This window comes from Salvelinus alpinus, chromosome 5 (assembly GCF_045679555.1).
Source record: "Salvelinus alpinus chromosome 5, SLU_Salpinus.1, whole genome shotgun sequence".
Lineage (NCBI taxonomy): Eukaryota > Metazoa > Chordata > Actinopteri > Salmoniformes > Salmonidae > Salvelinus > Salvelinus alpinus.
Window position 1 is genome coordinate 56,789,510 of NC_092090.1, and position 15,532 is coordinate 56,805,041.

General features: G+C 40.2%; 1 protein-coding gene across 1 annotated transcript in view; it reads right to left on the reverse strand.

Annotated features, from left to right (window-relative positions):
- Window positions 1-15,532, reverse strand: part of LOC139576362 (endosomal transmembrane epsin interactor 1-like) — a 68,408-nt gene that overhangs the window by 17,233 nt on the left and 35,643 nt on the right. Inside the window, exons 5-8 of the mRNA XM_071402397.1 lie at window positions 14,719-14,826; window positions 12,844-13,116; window positions 5,032-5,119; window positions 1,236-1,424 (exon numbers count right to left, since the gene is read on the reverse strand). Of these exons, the coding sequence (XP_071258498.1) occupies window positions 1,236-1,424; window positions 5,032-5,119; window positions 12,844-13,116; window positions 14,719-14,826 (658 nt within the window). The remainder of the gene's footprint in view (window positions 1-1,235; window positions 1,425-5,031; window positions 5,120-12,843; window positions 13,117-14,718; window positions 14,827-15,532) is intronic.

Consider the following 15,532-nt stretch of genomic DNA (forward strand, 5'->3'; position numbering starts at 1 on the left):
ACTTCAGATTTTCAAGATCTTTCAAATCAGAAGTGAAACAGAAAAAAAGTCTATATTAATTGCCTTCAGTGCAGTTGTATCATAACGCAACTTTTACTCTCTTCTTTCACTGTTTGTTATCAGTCAGTTCTTCAACACGTAATGATTGGTCTGACTGACAAGGATTCTGAGGGAAACCAGGAAATGGTTACATCAACAATGTATATCAAAATATAAACGTAAAAAGAAAATCGACACCGTCATTCGATTGTCGGCAAAAGGTAAGTCTCTTTACACATGATTAAGGATAAGTTCAAAGGTCATCAACAGTATATATGGTTTGTAGGTTCTGGAGTTCCGAACAGCCTAAAAATGGAGGTGGGGAAGAGGAGGACTGTGTCACCGTTCAGCCTGCGCATCAGTTGTACAGCTGGAATGACCTACCATGCATCAAAAAGGCAACATGGATCTGTGAGATTGTTTGTCTGTGGATCAGCCAGTTACAGACACAGACACACGCATGCAAGCACACACACACACACACACACACACACGCAGGCAGGCAGGCAGACATGCAAAAATGCACGTACACGCACGCACGCATACATCCTTTTAAATACAGTAGTTTAGAAATATAGCTTTTTAATGCACTTTATAACATACCAACATGTATGTTTTTCTTATTTCTTGTTTAATGAATTCATTACAATGTGAATTGACATTTCAAGTATTTGCTTCTGCTCTATTGCTGAGTGAATATTAAACAAACAAAAACATCTGTTGTATTTTATCATGTAATCCCACTATAAAATCTAATGAGCCATGTTTTTGAACTCCCTTCACTGTCAGAAGGAATAAACATTTGCTGTTTCCTTTCTTGCAAAAATGGTGGTCTTGTGTGGTGGATCATGGCACTTGCAATGTCAGCATCATGGATTTAACTCCTGCTGGGGCTCGCCCACACTAAAAATGTATGCACGCTTTGGATAAAAGTGTCTGCCAAATGGTATCATATTAAATGTGAATTTGTGCAAGGGAAATGTTTGTACATGTAGTCACAATCTTCAGAGAATGAGGAGATTCTAAACACACGCACGCAGAGACGTGTGTGTGTGTGTGTGTGTGTGTGTGTGTGTGTGTGTGTGTGTGTGTGTGTGTGTGTGTCCTTGAAAGAGACCAGTTTCCAGTGAATCTCCCGCAGAGAGTGAGAGATATGTAGACAACGAGACATGGGTGCATGGGTGACCCTGCCTTACCTTTGGCAGCCAGGTCCAATAGTACAGGGTCACTGTAGGAGCGCATGATCCTCTGGCGCTGAGACCTCCTGACGGGGGGCACCGGGGCACCCTGGGTGGGTCTGGCCTGGAGCAGGGGGGGTGATGGGGGAGAGGGGTAAGACGGCGGAGACGTGGGCACTGCAACAACCGTCGTCTGGGGACCAACGTCTGAATCACAGGAACAATAAACACAATTAGGAGGAGAGGGGTAGGGGGGCACTAAAACAGACACACATAATAAGCACTGAGTCAGCCAGTTAGAAGAGGGGTGGGTAAGGAGAAGGAGGTGGGTTGAGGGGTAGTGGAAAGTGGGACACCAAGAGAGACGTAATAAACCCAGTCAGAGGGAGAGGGAGGGGTTACAGATTCATATCTAGTGTAAATAGGGGTCATAAACCAGTCGCTGATACACCTGCGTTTCTTTAGGAAACTCCCCAAACTAATGTTGTTACTCTATCCTTAGGAAACTCCCTAGAGACAATATTTAATGAGAACCATGCATAAACAGCTATACCTTCTCTATGCGTAGCGCTCACTCCTCTCTTGCCCCTCTTTAACTCTGTCTTTGTCCGTTTTTTTCCTTTCTTTCTTCCTCTCCCTTAAGTGTGTGTGGTGTGACAAATTATACCAGGGTCACACCCAAAGCTCCATCTCTATCACACAAGCATTGTGACCTTAGAAAGGGAAAGTTACAATTTGAACCTTCAAGGTGTGTTTGATCATAATGTCTCTGTCTGTCTGACTTTTTTCACCACATCTTAATCTTCTCAGTTTGACAAACGTGTCTCTCTACTCTAAAATAGTTCCAGACTGGGAGTGAAACTACACATTTCACAGAGATTAAAGAAAGGGAAGAAACTTTCCTACCCTGAGCTGAAGGAGACTGAGCTTGTGAGAGCTCGATAGAGGGTGGGTGGGGGTGGTGAATGTAACATCTGAGACTGAAATAAATGTTCTTATAATACATTGATGGCATAACTGTCAGTGGGTGAATCTATGACGGAAGGGCAAGGTTATGTCCCATTCATCTGACTGGGACAACTATAGCAGTACACTGGGATACAGTAACTGTAGCAGTACTTTCACTGGATAACTATAGCAGTACATTCACTAGGATAACTATATCAGTACTTTCACTAGCAGTAACTATAGCTGTAATGGGATAGCTACAGACAGACATCCTACTAGCAACAGGACTCTCTCATTAAGGATCTCGAGTGCCGCAGCGGTCTAAGGCACTGCATCTCAGTGCTAGAGGCGTCACTACAGACCCTGGTTCAATCCCAGGCTGTATCACAACCGACCGTGTTTGGGAGTTCCGTAGGGCGGTGCACAATTGGCCCAGCGTCGTCCGGATTAGGGGAGGGTTTGGCTGGGAAAGGCCGTCATTTTAAAATAAGAATTTGTTGTTTACTGTCTTGCCTATTTGAATAAAAAAATACAAATAAAAGGATACAAGTTCGAGGATACTTTGTCAGGACACACAGGTTTAGCTTTTTCCCAGGCTCACATGTATTAATGTGAATTATGATGGTGGAAAGAAGATATGCGAGATTCATACCGAGGTTTGAACATGTCCATTCACAGGATGCCCTGTGTTTTGCACATAGTCTGTAATTTATAGGTAGGGACAGTTTTTTTTCTTAACTGGCATTTCACCTTTACTTACTCCTTTAACTGGCATTTTTTTTCATAACTGGCATTTCCAGCATTATTCATTAGGTTTGCTGTATGGGCTCAATTTCACGTAATATGTATTGAATTGAAAAATAAAATAAATCGTGAACATGAAAAATAAAGTTGAGAATGTAAGCTTTACATTTCCGAGGACTGGTGAAATAATGGATGTTGAAATCAAAAACCAAACAATTGAAAGCAAAATGTATAGAATTGTAAACAAAAACAGGACATCAAAAGCAAAACCACAAAACTTGTAAGCAAATCATTTTAAAGCGAGAGCAAAACTCTATGACAAATTATAATATATTTGAAAATGAATGAAAAAATTGTTTTCGGTTCAACTTTCCCATGTACTTTCCAGCATGTACTACCTTTTGGTTATGCTACTCGTATCTTTTGTACCTGTTGTATTCAGCGCACGTGACAAATAAACTTTTATTTTATTTGATCAAACAACAAGCTCAAGAGCCTATAGTTTGCCAAACGTTACTGGAACTTTCCATGGGACCGGAGTCTATGGTCAGATGAGACCAAAATAGATATTTTTGGAAACAAACACCAGAAGTGGGTTTGGTGTAGACACATTTACTAAGGGTGCCAATATTAGTGGAGGACACTGTATTATTATTAACATACTTTTCCCCATCTTAGCTACTGTTGTATCAATATCTTTTGACCATGACAGTTTACAATCCAGGTTACTCCAAACAGTTTAGTCACCTCAACTTGCTCAATTTCCACATAATTTATTACAAGATTTTGTTGAGGTTTAGGGTTTAGTGAATGCTTTTAGTTTTTTAAAATATTTAGTACCAACTTATCCCTTGCCACCCATTCTGAAACTAACTGCAGCTCTTTGTTAAGTGTTGCAGTCATTTCAGTCGCTGTAGTAGCTGACGTGTATAGTGTGGAGTCATCTGCATACATAGACACACTGGCCTTACTCGTTAGTAAAGTTTTTTTTTTTTTTAAGTAAGTGGCCTAGACAGCTGCCTTGGGGAATTTATGATTCTTCCTGGATTATGTTGGAGAGGCTTCCATTAAAGAACACCCTCTGTGTTCTGTTAAGACAGGTAATTCTTTATTCACAATATAGCAATGGGTGAAAAGCCATAACACATACGTTTTTCCAGCAGCAGACTAATGATCGTTAACGTCAAAAGCCGCACTGAAGTCTAACAAAACAGCCCCCACAATCTTATTATCAATTTCTCTCAGCCAATCATCAGTCATTTATGTAAGCGCTGTTCTTGTTGAATGTCCTTCCCTACAAGCGTGCTGAAAGTCTGTTGTCAATTTGCATTGAATCTGGTCAAACACCATTTTTTCTAAAAGTGTACTATTGGTTGGTAACAGGCTGATTGGTCAGCTATTTGAGCCAGTAAAGGGGGCTTTACTATTAGGTAGCGGAATTACTGTTGCTTCCCTCCAGGCCTGAGGGCACACACTGAGGGCTTAAATTGGGCTTAAATTAATATAGCATATAGGAGTGGCAATATCGTCCGCTATTATACTCAGTAATTTTCCATCCAAGTTGTCAGACCCCGGTGGCTTGTCATTGTTGATGGACAACAATACTTTTTTCACCTCTTCCACACTTACTTTACAGAATTCTAAATGACAATGCTGGTCTTTCATAATATTTGTATTCACTGTTAATGTGTCGGGATCCTTCTCTTGCATGGCACTCACTGCAGACTGTGGGACATTCACGGCCATCTCACTTCTTACTCCTTCAGCTATTTTCACTGCCTCTACATAGGAGACCTGCTGGTTAATATATAAATATATGTTCATATAAGGCTTAAACATATATTTATATATCTGTAATTTACATATAATTAAATACATGTATATACATGTTAAAATATCTGTCAATATATTTTTTCCATATGGGCCACGTTGTCCTATGAATTTTAATATCTAATACAATATCTTACACTGTGGTTGTGTTTTGGTTTGTTCAGACCTCTGACGCCATACCGGTTAATGCACTACGCTACACTACTCTGCCCAACCCAGTACTTGTCCCACCTCTCTCTCAAGCTTTATTACAGTATGTCAGTCCATCAATCCATCCATCCTTGTGTCCTACCTCTAACTGAAGTACCCGCCTCTGAGCTGTTATTCAACTCTTCTGTCAACTCTGTCAGATCCGTCACGGGAATCTGAATCTCTGTCTCCTGAAGATAACATAGTCATTCGATATTATACTGTAACTGAAGATTGGGAGACATTAATAAACCACACAGTTATGAAACAAACGATAAAAGTAATTATCCAGGGTTGGGGTCAATTCTGAATTGAGTTGTGAATTGCCATTTAATTTCAATTCAATTCTTGAATATGAATTGGCCACACCCCACAGGAAGCAGAATTAATAGAATTTGAATTAAAGGAAGTAGAATATAATTCATTGAATTAATTCAGACTAAAATGCCTTATTTATTCTACACATCACTGTCGCGCCCTGATCTGTTTCACCTGTCCTTGTGATTGTCTCCACCCCCTCCAAGTTTCGCTTATTTTCCCCAGTGTATTTATTCCTGTGTTCCCTGTCTCTCTGTGCCAGTTCGTCTTGTATGTTTCCAAGTCAACCAGCGGTTTTCCCATTCTCCTGCTTTTTGCATTCTCCTTTTTCTAGTCCTCCGGTTTTGACCCTTGCCTGTTTCTGGACTTTGTACCCACCTCCCTGACCATTCTGCATCCTGTGTCTGCATTTGGGTCTCACCTTGTGCGTTGATACATCACCATAGAAATGTTTATTTTGACATCACGTATGGTTATCAATACCATGTAGCATAAGGTTGTAACATTTTTGGGAATGCATTCTGGGAAACATTTCTAATGCATTCTGGGAAATGTATTCTGATATTGAACAAATATTAACTATGAATTATAATAGACAACCTACAACATGTTAGAATAATATATATATTTTATTTTTAGGAGAATGAGTTTTAGAAATATAAAACACATTCTCTTAAATCAATTTTCTAGAATTATAGTGGCCTGGAAATATTCTAACATGTTGTGGGTTGTCTATAACAATTCATAGTTCCCTTAATGTTTTTAAATATCAAAATACATTTCCCAGAATTCATTATATCAAACACTGCAGTATGGAAGGGAACAATCTAATATCATGACAATGAAAAAATACTGTTATCAATTATAGTGTCTCCAGAAAATATTCAATATTGACTTTTTCCACATTTTATTTTTACAGCCTGAATGTAATATCCCATAATGTCAAAGTAGAAATGTTTTTATTTGACATTTTTACAAAACAAAAAAATGAAAAGCTGAAATGTCTCGGGTAGGGTTGTTGCGGTGACCGTATTACCACCAAACCAGCGGTCACAAGCCATGAAGGCAGTCAAATTCCACATGACCGTTTAGTCACCATAATTAGGATTCTCCAAGCTCTCATGCTGCTGCTGGTCATTAGTAGCCTACCAAACTTGCTAACTGCCTTGTACTCAGCATTCTATTGTCCCTCTAATCACTCTGACATCTATACAAATATTTTTGAAAATCTAATCAAACACTTCATGAGAGCCCATGAGCTCATGTTGCGCAACATTTCTATAGGCTATGCAATCGCGGGAGAAAACAGACTGATGGCCACTAATAAAAAGAGGAGGATCCCATCAGCGTTCTATAGGCTAGGCCTACTATATTTATTTCTCAACTTTCCTAATATTAAGCATATTGCTTATATTTACAACAGGAGTATAGCCTATTTGGCTGGCATGAGAATAAACCACGGGGAAAAGCGTCTTCCATTCGCTATTTACAGTTGAAGTCAGAAGTTTTCATACACCTTAGCCAAATACATTTAAACTCAGTTTTCACAATTGTTGACATTTAATCCTTGTAAGAATTCCCTGTCTTAGGTCAGTTAGGATCACCACTTTAGTTTAAGAATGTGAAACATCAGAATAATAGTGGAGAATTCTGATTTATTTCAGCTTTTATTTCTTTAATCACATTCCCAGTGGGTCAGACGTTTACATACACTCACTTAGTATTTGGTAGCATTGCCTTTAAATTGTTTAACTTGCGTCAAACTTTTTGGGTAGCCTTCCACAAGCTTCCCAGAATAAGTTGGGTGAATTTTGGCCCATTCCTCCTGATAGAGCTGGTGTAGCTGAGTCAGGTTTGTAGGCCTCCTTGCTCGCACACGCCTTTTCAGTTCTACCCACAACTTTTCTGTAGGATTGAGGTCAGGGCTTTGTGATGGCCACTCCAATACCTTGACTGTGTTGTCCTTAAGCCATTTTCCCACAACTTTGGAAGTATGCTTGGGGTCATTGTCCATTTGGAAGACCCATTTGCGACCAAGCTTTAATTTCCTGACTAATGTCTTGAGATGTTGCTTCAATATATCCACATAATTTCCCTCCTTCATGATGCCATCTATTTTGTGAAGTGCACCAGTCCCTCCTGCAGCAAAGCACCCCCACAACATGATGCTACCACCCCTGTGCTTCACGGTTGGGATGGTGTTCTTTGGCTTGCAAGCCTCCCCCTTTTTCCTCCAAACATAACAATGGTCATTATGGCCAAACAGTTCTATTTTTGTTTCATCAGACTAGAGGACATTTCTCCAAAAAGTACGGTCTTTGTACCCATGTGCAGTTGCAAACCGTAGTCTGGCTTTTTTTATGGCGGTTTTGGAGCAGTGGCTTCTTCCTTGCTGAGCGGCCTTTCAGGTTATGTCGATATAGGACTCGTTTTACTGTGGATAGAGATACTTTTGTACCTGTTTCCTCCAGCATCTTCACAAGGTCCTTTGCTGTTGTTCTGGGATTGATTTGCACTTTTCGCACCAATGTACGTTCATCTCGAGGAGACAGAATGCGTCTCCTTCCTGAGTGGTATGATGGCTGCGTGGTCCCATGGTGTTTATACTTCCATACTATTGTTTGTACAGATGAACGTGGTACCTTCAGGCATTTGGAAATTGCTCCCAAGGATGAACCAGACTTGTGGAGGTATACAATTTTTTTCCTGAGGTCTTGGCTGATTTCTTTAGATTTTCCCATGATGTCAAGCAAAGAGGCACTGAGTTTGAAGGTAGGCCCTGAAATACATCGACAGGTACACCTCCAATTGACTCAAATGATGTCAATTAGCCTATCAGAAGCTTCTAAAGCCATGACATGTCATTTTCTGGAATTTTACAAGCTGTTTAAAGGCACAGTCATCTTAGTGTATGTAAACTTCTGACCCACTGAAATTGTGATAGAATGAATTTTAAATGAAATAATCTGTCTGTAAACAATTGGAAAAATTACTTGTGTCATGCACACAGTAGATGTCCTAACCGACTTGCCAAAACTATAGTTTGTTAACAAGAAATTTGTGGAGTGGTTGAAAAACGAGTTTTATTGACTCCAACCTAAGTGTATGTAAACTTCTGACTTCAACTGGAAGTGCATATGTAACGGATGTGAAATGGCTAGCTAGTTAGCGGGTACGCGCTAATAGCATTTCAATCGGTTACGTCACTTGTCTGAGACCTGAAGTTGGGTTTCCCCTTGCTCTGCAAGGGCCGCGGCCTTTGTGGAGCGATGAGTAACAACGCTTCGTGGGTGACTGTTGTTGATGTGTGCAGAGGGTCCCTGGTTCGCGCCCGGGTCTGGGCGAGGGGACGGTTTAAAGTTATACTGTTACATTGATGCTGTTGACCCGGATCACTGGTTGCTGCGGAAAAGGAGGAGGTTGAAAGATGGGTGAGTGTAACGGATGTGAAATGGCTAGCTAGTTAGCGGGTACGCGCTAATAGCATTTCAATCGGTTACGTCACTTGTCTGAGACCTGAAGTTGGGTTTCCCCTTGCTCTGCAAGGGCCGCGGCTTTTGTGGAGCGATGGGTAACGACGCTTCGTGGGCAACTGTTGTTGACGTGTGCAGAGGGTCCCTGGTTCGCGCCCGTGTCGGGGCGAGGGGACGGTTTAAAGTTATACTGTTACACATAGATGACATGTATCTTTTCCGCTGCCCGTTTCGATACAGGTGCATGATAATGGTCCATTCTAAATCTAAACAAATGTCACACATATACTATTTAGTATATATTTAGTATATGTAAAGACAAGATTAAATCAAGAATATTCTGATTGGTGAGAATATTAGCCTATCACTTGTGAATCATATATTATCACTTGGAATGAAACAATGCCTTCACAACTAAAGGGGCCAAAAAACGTATTTAAATTAAGCACATTAATCCGCTTTACAAGGGGTGTGGAGCCTAACTGGCATATATAAGCAGCGCACCTTTACAATAAAAGCATTATATGCATAATTGCATTTGTGATCACTTTTGATAATGGTTTTCTACGCTTACAGCCTATTAGCATGAGCACATCGCTGTGCTTATAATGCGAAGAAATAGCATAATAGTTTATCAACATTTTAAGCTAATTGTTCTGATCTGTTGCGTCAGCCACATTGCATAAAACTGTTTTTTTTATGCTAGTGGTTGTATTAATTTGGGATCTATCGCATCCCTCAACTGTCCCAGACTATGTTTGGAATATTTATTTATTGCATAGAATAGATCGACTTTTGTACTATGAGGGAGAGTAGATTGACATAGGCTAGTGCTTTTGCTGTTTGTTAGGCCTACTCAACTTTTGGGCTGACAGTTCTTCCAATATCTACAATATGCACCTCCGAATTGGATAAGGACGCACGCAATTGCGTCCCCGATCACGTGCCGGAGAGCAGTGTGAGTGAGAGACGCTTCAGATTGCGTAGCACACTCAGGGAGAAGGACACAACGCAGCACTCCGGTCCGCAAAAGGCATGTTTTTTTGTCAAATTGTGAACGAGAGACTATTGGAGTGTGTACAGCCTGCGCAAAAAACAACGCAAATATGCCTTTCAAGCGATTTTTTTCATCATTAGAATCATGCAGCCTTACAATGTATTAAACATCAAAACATATAGCCCGACGTTTGTAGAACAACTAAAGTTACATTAGTAACTCTAAATTAATCATATAGGAGTACCTATTTCTTTATTAACAGCTCAACACAGAATAGCCGCATGTGCGCACTCCCTCAAATCGTTTGGAGAAAATATTTACATTTTATTCAGCTTTGTTCAATTGTATTCTTCATACTATAAAATACTATAAAATAATGCCACGGAATTCTAGGCAAATCTTGTCTGCTAAATGAACTAGTGTATCCCACAGCCATTAGGCATAGCCACATTAGGAACTAACATAAGGACAACTCAGAGTATGCAATTATTTTCTTCTGAAATAGACTACATTTTCTTCATATCATGCTTCTATAGACATGTCTAAAATAAATAATGGATTTATTGTGAAGGTTTAGGCTATATTACATGGCTTTATTAGACTAAAACGGCTTGTAGGCTATGTGTGGAAGCCAGGAGATGCTAAATGTGTTTATGTTCATTATTGGTCAATTACCGTGAGACGGACAGTTATTTGTTTGACAATCACCGGCTGACGGAATTTCGTGACTGCCACAGCTATAGTCTTGAGTCAATAAGTATTCAACCCCTTTGTTATGACAAGCTTAAATAAGTTCAGGAGTAAAAATGTGCTTAACAAGTCACATAATAAGTTGCATGGACTCACTCTGTGTGTAATAGTGTTTAACATGATTTTTGAATGACTACCTCATCGCAGTACCCCACACATACAATCATCTGTAAGGTCCCTCAGTCGAGCAGTGCATTTCAAACACAGATTCAACCACATTCAAGGGTGTGAAAACGTACAATACCAGTCAAAAGTTTGGACACACCTACTCATTCAAAATTAGTTAAATAGATGTTTTATGACAAAGTGAAAACATGTTTTTAGAAATTTTAGCAAATTTCTTCAAACTAAAATACAGATATCTCATTTACATACAGTACCAGTCAAAAGTTTGGACATACTCATTCAAGGGTTTTAATTGATTTTTTACAAATTTCTACATTTTAGAATAATAGTGAAGACATCAAAACTATGAAATAACACATACGGAATCATGTAGTAATCAAACAAGTGTTAAACAAATCAAAATATATGTTATATTTGATATTCTTCAAAGTAGCCACCCGTATCACAACCAGCTGTGATTGGGAGTCCCATAGGGCGGCGCACAATTGGCCCAGCATCGTCTGGGTTTGGCCGGTGTAGGCCGTCATTGTAAATAAGAATTTGTTCTTAACTGACTTGCCTAGTTAAATAAAGGTTAATAAAAAAAAGCAGCTTTGCACACTTGGCATTCTCTCAACCAGATCATGAGGTAGTCACCTGGAATGTGTGTGCTTCCTTCTTAATTCGTTTGAGCCAATCAGTTGTGTTGTGACAAGGTAGGGGTGGTATACAGACGATAGGCCTATTTGGTAAAAGACCAAGTCCATATTATGGCAAGAACAGCTCAAATAAGCAAAGAGAAATGACAGTCCATTATTACTTTAAGACATGAAGGTCAGTCAATCCGGAAAATATCAAGAACTTTGAAAGTGCAGTCGCAAAAACTATCAAGAGGTAATGATTAAACTGGCTCTCATGAGGACCGCCACAGGAAAGGAAGACCCAGAGTTACCTCTGCTGCAGAGGATAAGTTCATTAGAGTTACCAGCCTCAGAAATTGCAGCCCAAATAAATGCTTCACAGAGTTCAAGTAACTGACACATCTCAACATCAACTGTTTAGAGGAGACTGCGTGAATCAGGCCTTCGTGGTCCAATTGCTGCAGAGAAACCACTACTGAAGGACACCAATAATAAGAAGAGACTTGCTTGGACCAAAACACACGAGCAATGGACATTAGACTGTTGGAAATCTGTCCTTTGGTCTGATGAGTCGACATCTGATATTTTTGGTTCCAACCGCTGTGTCTTGGTGAGATGCAGAGTAGGTGAACGGATGATCTCCGCATGTATGGTTCCCACCCTGAAGCATGGAGAAGGAGGTGATGGTGTGGGGGTGCTTTGCTGGTGACACTGTCAGTGATTTATTTAGAATTCAAGGGACACTTAACCAGCATGGCTACCACAGCATTCTGCAGCAAATACGCCATCCCACCTGGTTTGCGCTTAGTGGGGCAATCATTTGTTTTTCAGCAGGACAATGACCGAACACACCTCCAGGCTGTGTAAGGGCTATTTGACCAATGAGAGTGATGGAGTGCTGCATCAGATGACCTGGCCTAGTTACTACATGATTCCATATGTGTTATTTCATAATTTGTATGTCTTCAATATTGTAGAAAATAGTAAAAATAAAGAAAAACCCTTGAATTAGTAGGTGTGTCCAAACGTTTGACTGATAATGTATGTAAACTAAATCTGTATTTTAGTTTCAATAAATTTGCAAAAACTTTTCACTTTGTTATAAAAAATAAATTTAACTCATTTTGAATTCAGGCTGTAACAAAATGTGGAATAGTTCTAAACTAACATTTGAAATAGTATGTGTATTCTTTGCATTAATGTGTTGCATATCCTTTTGATAAAATAATTGTCAAATGAACCAAACTTTCATGCTCCATGGTTTGAATTGGTTTGAATTCCATTCTAATTCCTTCAGTTAAAATTCTGCTTCTTGTGGGGTGTGGCCAATTCAATTTAAGTGCATTGTTTGAATTGAATTCAGAAATTCCAAATTGACTCCAACCCTGCAACTATCAATACAAAGCATTTACAACTCTCAAAGGTACCACATTGCTGTATTACTTGATTTGAAGTTACTGAGTTTTTGTTGGAATACAACTTGGAGCATGCTGACTGGATGAGGGCCAGCCATTCCCATTGTTTTGCACTAAACTATGCTAATGTTAAGCTGTAACTAAATGACTAACTAAATCCATAGTCTACTTTCAAGGTATCCATAAAATGATATAAATGTAATCTGCTGTATGTACCTGTGTTGCGGTGGCCAGGGCGGAGCCTCCAGTAACAGCTTCGTAGGGAGGGGGTGGGTCTAAAGGACTGAACACCTCTACTCCTTTAATCCTGGCACCATAGATATGAGGTAGTGGTATCACACTGTCCCCAAACATCCTGCGAGCCAGCCGTGGTGTGTAGGAGTAGAAGGTTGAAAAGTAAGAGGGGGGAGGGGCAGGGGGGACAAAGTCATCCGGGTCAGGGATAATAGTTGGCTCCTCCACCTCCTCTGGATTTGGCCTGGGATCATCCTATTAGAGGGGGGGGGGGGAGAGATAAGCCACTTATTGAGATGCACCTATAGTGTTGACAAATTAAAAAAACATTGATCAATATGGAGCAGAGTATGTGAGCGGAGCGGCGCGAGGAGCAGTATGCCCAATTTGACAGGAGTACAGAGCGAGATTCCCAAAGGCTGGAGCATCGGACTTCGCTCCAGTAGCACTCCAGTAGCGCTCACTTCACGAGCTCAGGGCATGCCTGGCCCAGCATGTATTTATAGTCTACTTCTGTGCTGCTATAGCCCCTTGCTTTAGCTACTGTCATGGAGTTCGATAAATATTTTCACAAAGAATTTGATAAAACACACAGGTGCAAAATCAAGGTGATTTACAAAGATGAGGACCGATAGCAAGAGAGGGAGTGCAGTGATGTAATGTCCACAACTAAAGAATCATTGTGGAATCTGAAAAGACACATATGCCGAAAGCATGATGGTGTACTTACTACGTGAACATGCTAAAAGAAAGGAACGAGGTGGATAGATAACTAAGTGTGACATTGTAGCAAAGTATTTATAAACAAAAAATCTGATCTCTTAAAAGTTTTGTTCATTTTTGTTCCATTTATCTATGCAATAGGCCATAATTGATTTTGGCCCAATAGGCCTGGCATATTCCCACTTTAAAGGAGCTTTCAGTTTTGATTGGGTTATTTTGTCTTAAAACCTTTAGGCCTACCTATAGAAAAATGAAAATAAATACATCTCTGCCTAGCCTGGCAAGTGTGTCCCGAAGGGTGTTTAGCCTCTCAGCTGCTGGCCTGTACTCCAGGCACCATCGCATGAGCCTAAAGCCACAGACTTTGGCCAAACTCGTGTTTCTAAAAATGAATGCAAAGGCACTGTAGACTAAGCCTAAGGCATTTTTCATTTAATTTGTATTTCATTCTATGTAAGTCACAGCCTATATGCTCAATTTATAAACTATAATGATTTAATACAACTAAATGTTTATTAATGCTGAGCGCGTTATGTCCCTACCAGCCTAGTGTCGGACTTGCAAAGGATTCACAATGTATTTCTTTGTAGACTATAGCCTTGAAATAATTGAAATAATATAGCCTAAATAATACATTTTCGTTCCTTCTTAGGCTCCCTGTCTGGCTCCTGACCTATTAGAGTGTTTATATACTGTTAAATATGACACGTAGCCTATTTGAAATTATGAGCACCTTTTCATGTTTAATAAAATACTTTTCATTCAAGTCATTTGGTTTGGTTTCAATACTTCCAAACCAAATGGTAGGTCCAGGTAGTCACACAAATAGATGGAAAGGGATACCCGCCAAATGTGTGTCGGTTAAATTGTGATTATAATGATTGGAGTGAATTCAGAGCTGCATTTTTTTTCCCCTGTGAGTGCTGTGCGGTTGGAAAGGCTGTGGAGCACTGGAGTGGTGCACAAGCACAGCATGAGCGGGATTTCCAACCACTCAACTCTGCTCACACACTCTGATATGGAGATTCTTCTGCTATGTGATTGGACGTGGTGCAGATTCTAACCTACATGAATGCAGCTGGAGGTTCTCAGGTCCTGTGAATGGTTGTGATAGGGTACATGGGGTAGTCTTACCATACATGGTCTTCTGGTGGTGAAGACCTGTAGGTATCGGAGGGCAGCAGCCACCAGACACACTGCAGTGGTCAGAGCATTCAGAGCACATAGTGCCAACAGAACCTTCTGGAAACACGGACAGACGAGAAACAGTTTGGATTAAACCACCCCACAAACACCAATAACCATCTTAACTTGCTTATGGTTAAATATTACCATAAGGAACCATAGAGTTGTATAGAGGGCTCTAGTGCCCAAAAGCCCGTTTTTAACATGAGCAGCGCCTTTGAGCACTTTCGCCATTTTTAACCTTTTCACACATGAGTTCCAAATATCTGTAACGGTCACCCCAACATGAGTTGTTTTATGCACGTGATGTCAGAATGCACTCACTGTTCCAAAATGTGATTGTTACGCAACAGGACAGTTAACACATGATGCCTGCTAATTATCTATGTCTCAACTTGTCAATTTCAAATTATTTTCGAACAAGTTTTAGTTTCTAACAACAGCTTTAATTGAGGTGTGTTTCACCTCCTCATTAATTCACATAGAAGTAGCCCATTTCAGCGTTGCGGAAGATTTATGTTTGAGGCTTTACTGAGCTGGACAAACTTCTCTCTTCGAGGAGAGCCCACACACTTCACCAATGTTTCCGCAGATCAAGTATGCAGACATTTGCAGTCTTACACAAATTGGCACATTTTAAGACTGGCTGGCGCTGGCATTGCCTTCCTTGTTTTTTTCCTTACAAATAATACATTTGGACATATGTGCGTTCCTATCAAAGCAAGCGCCTTATTTTCTGTATGTCATTTCTACCTTAGCATAC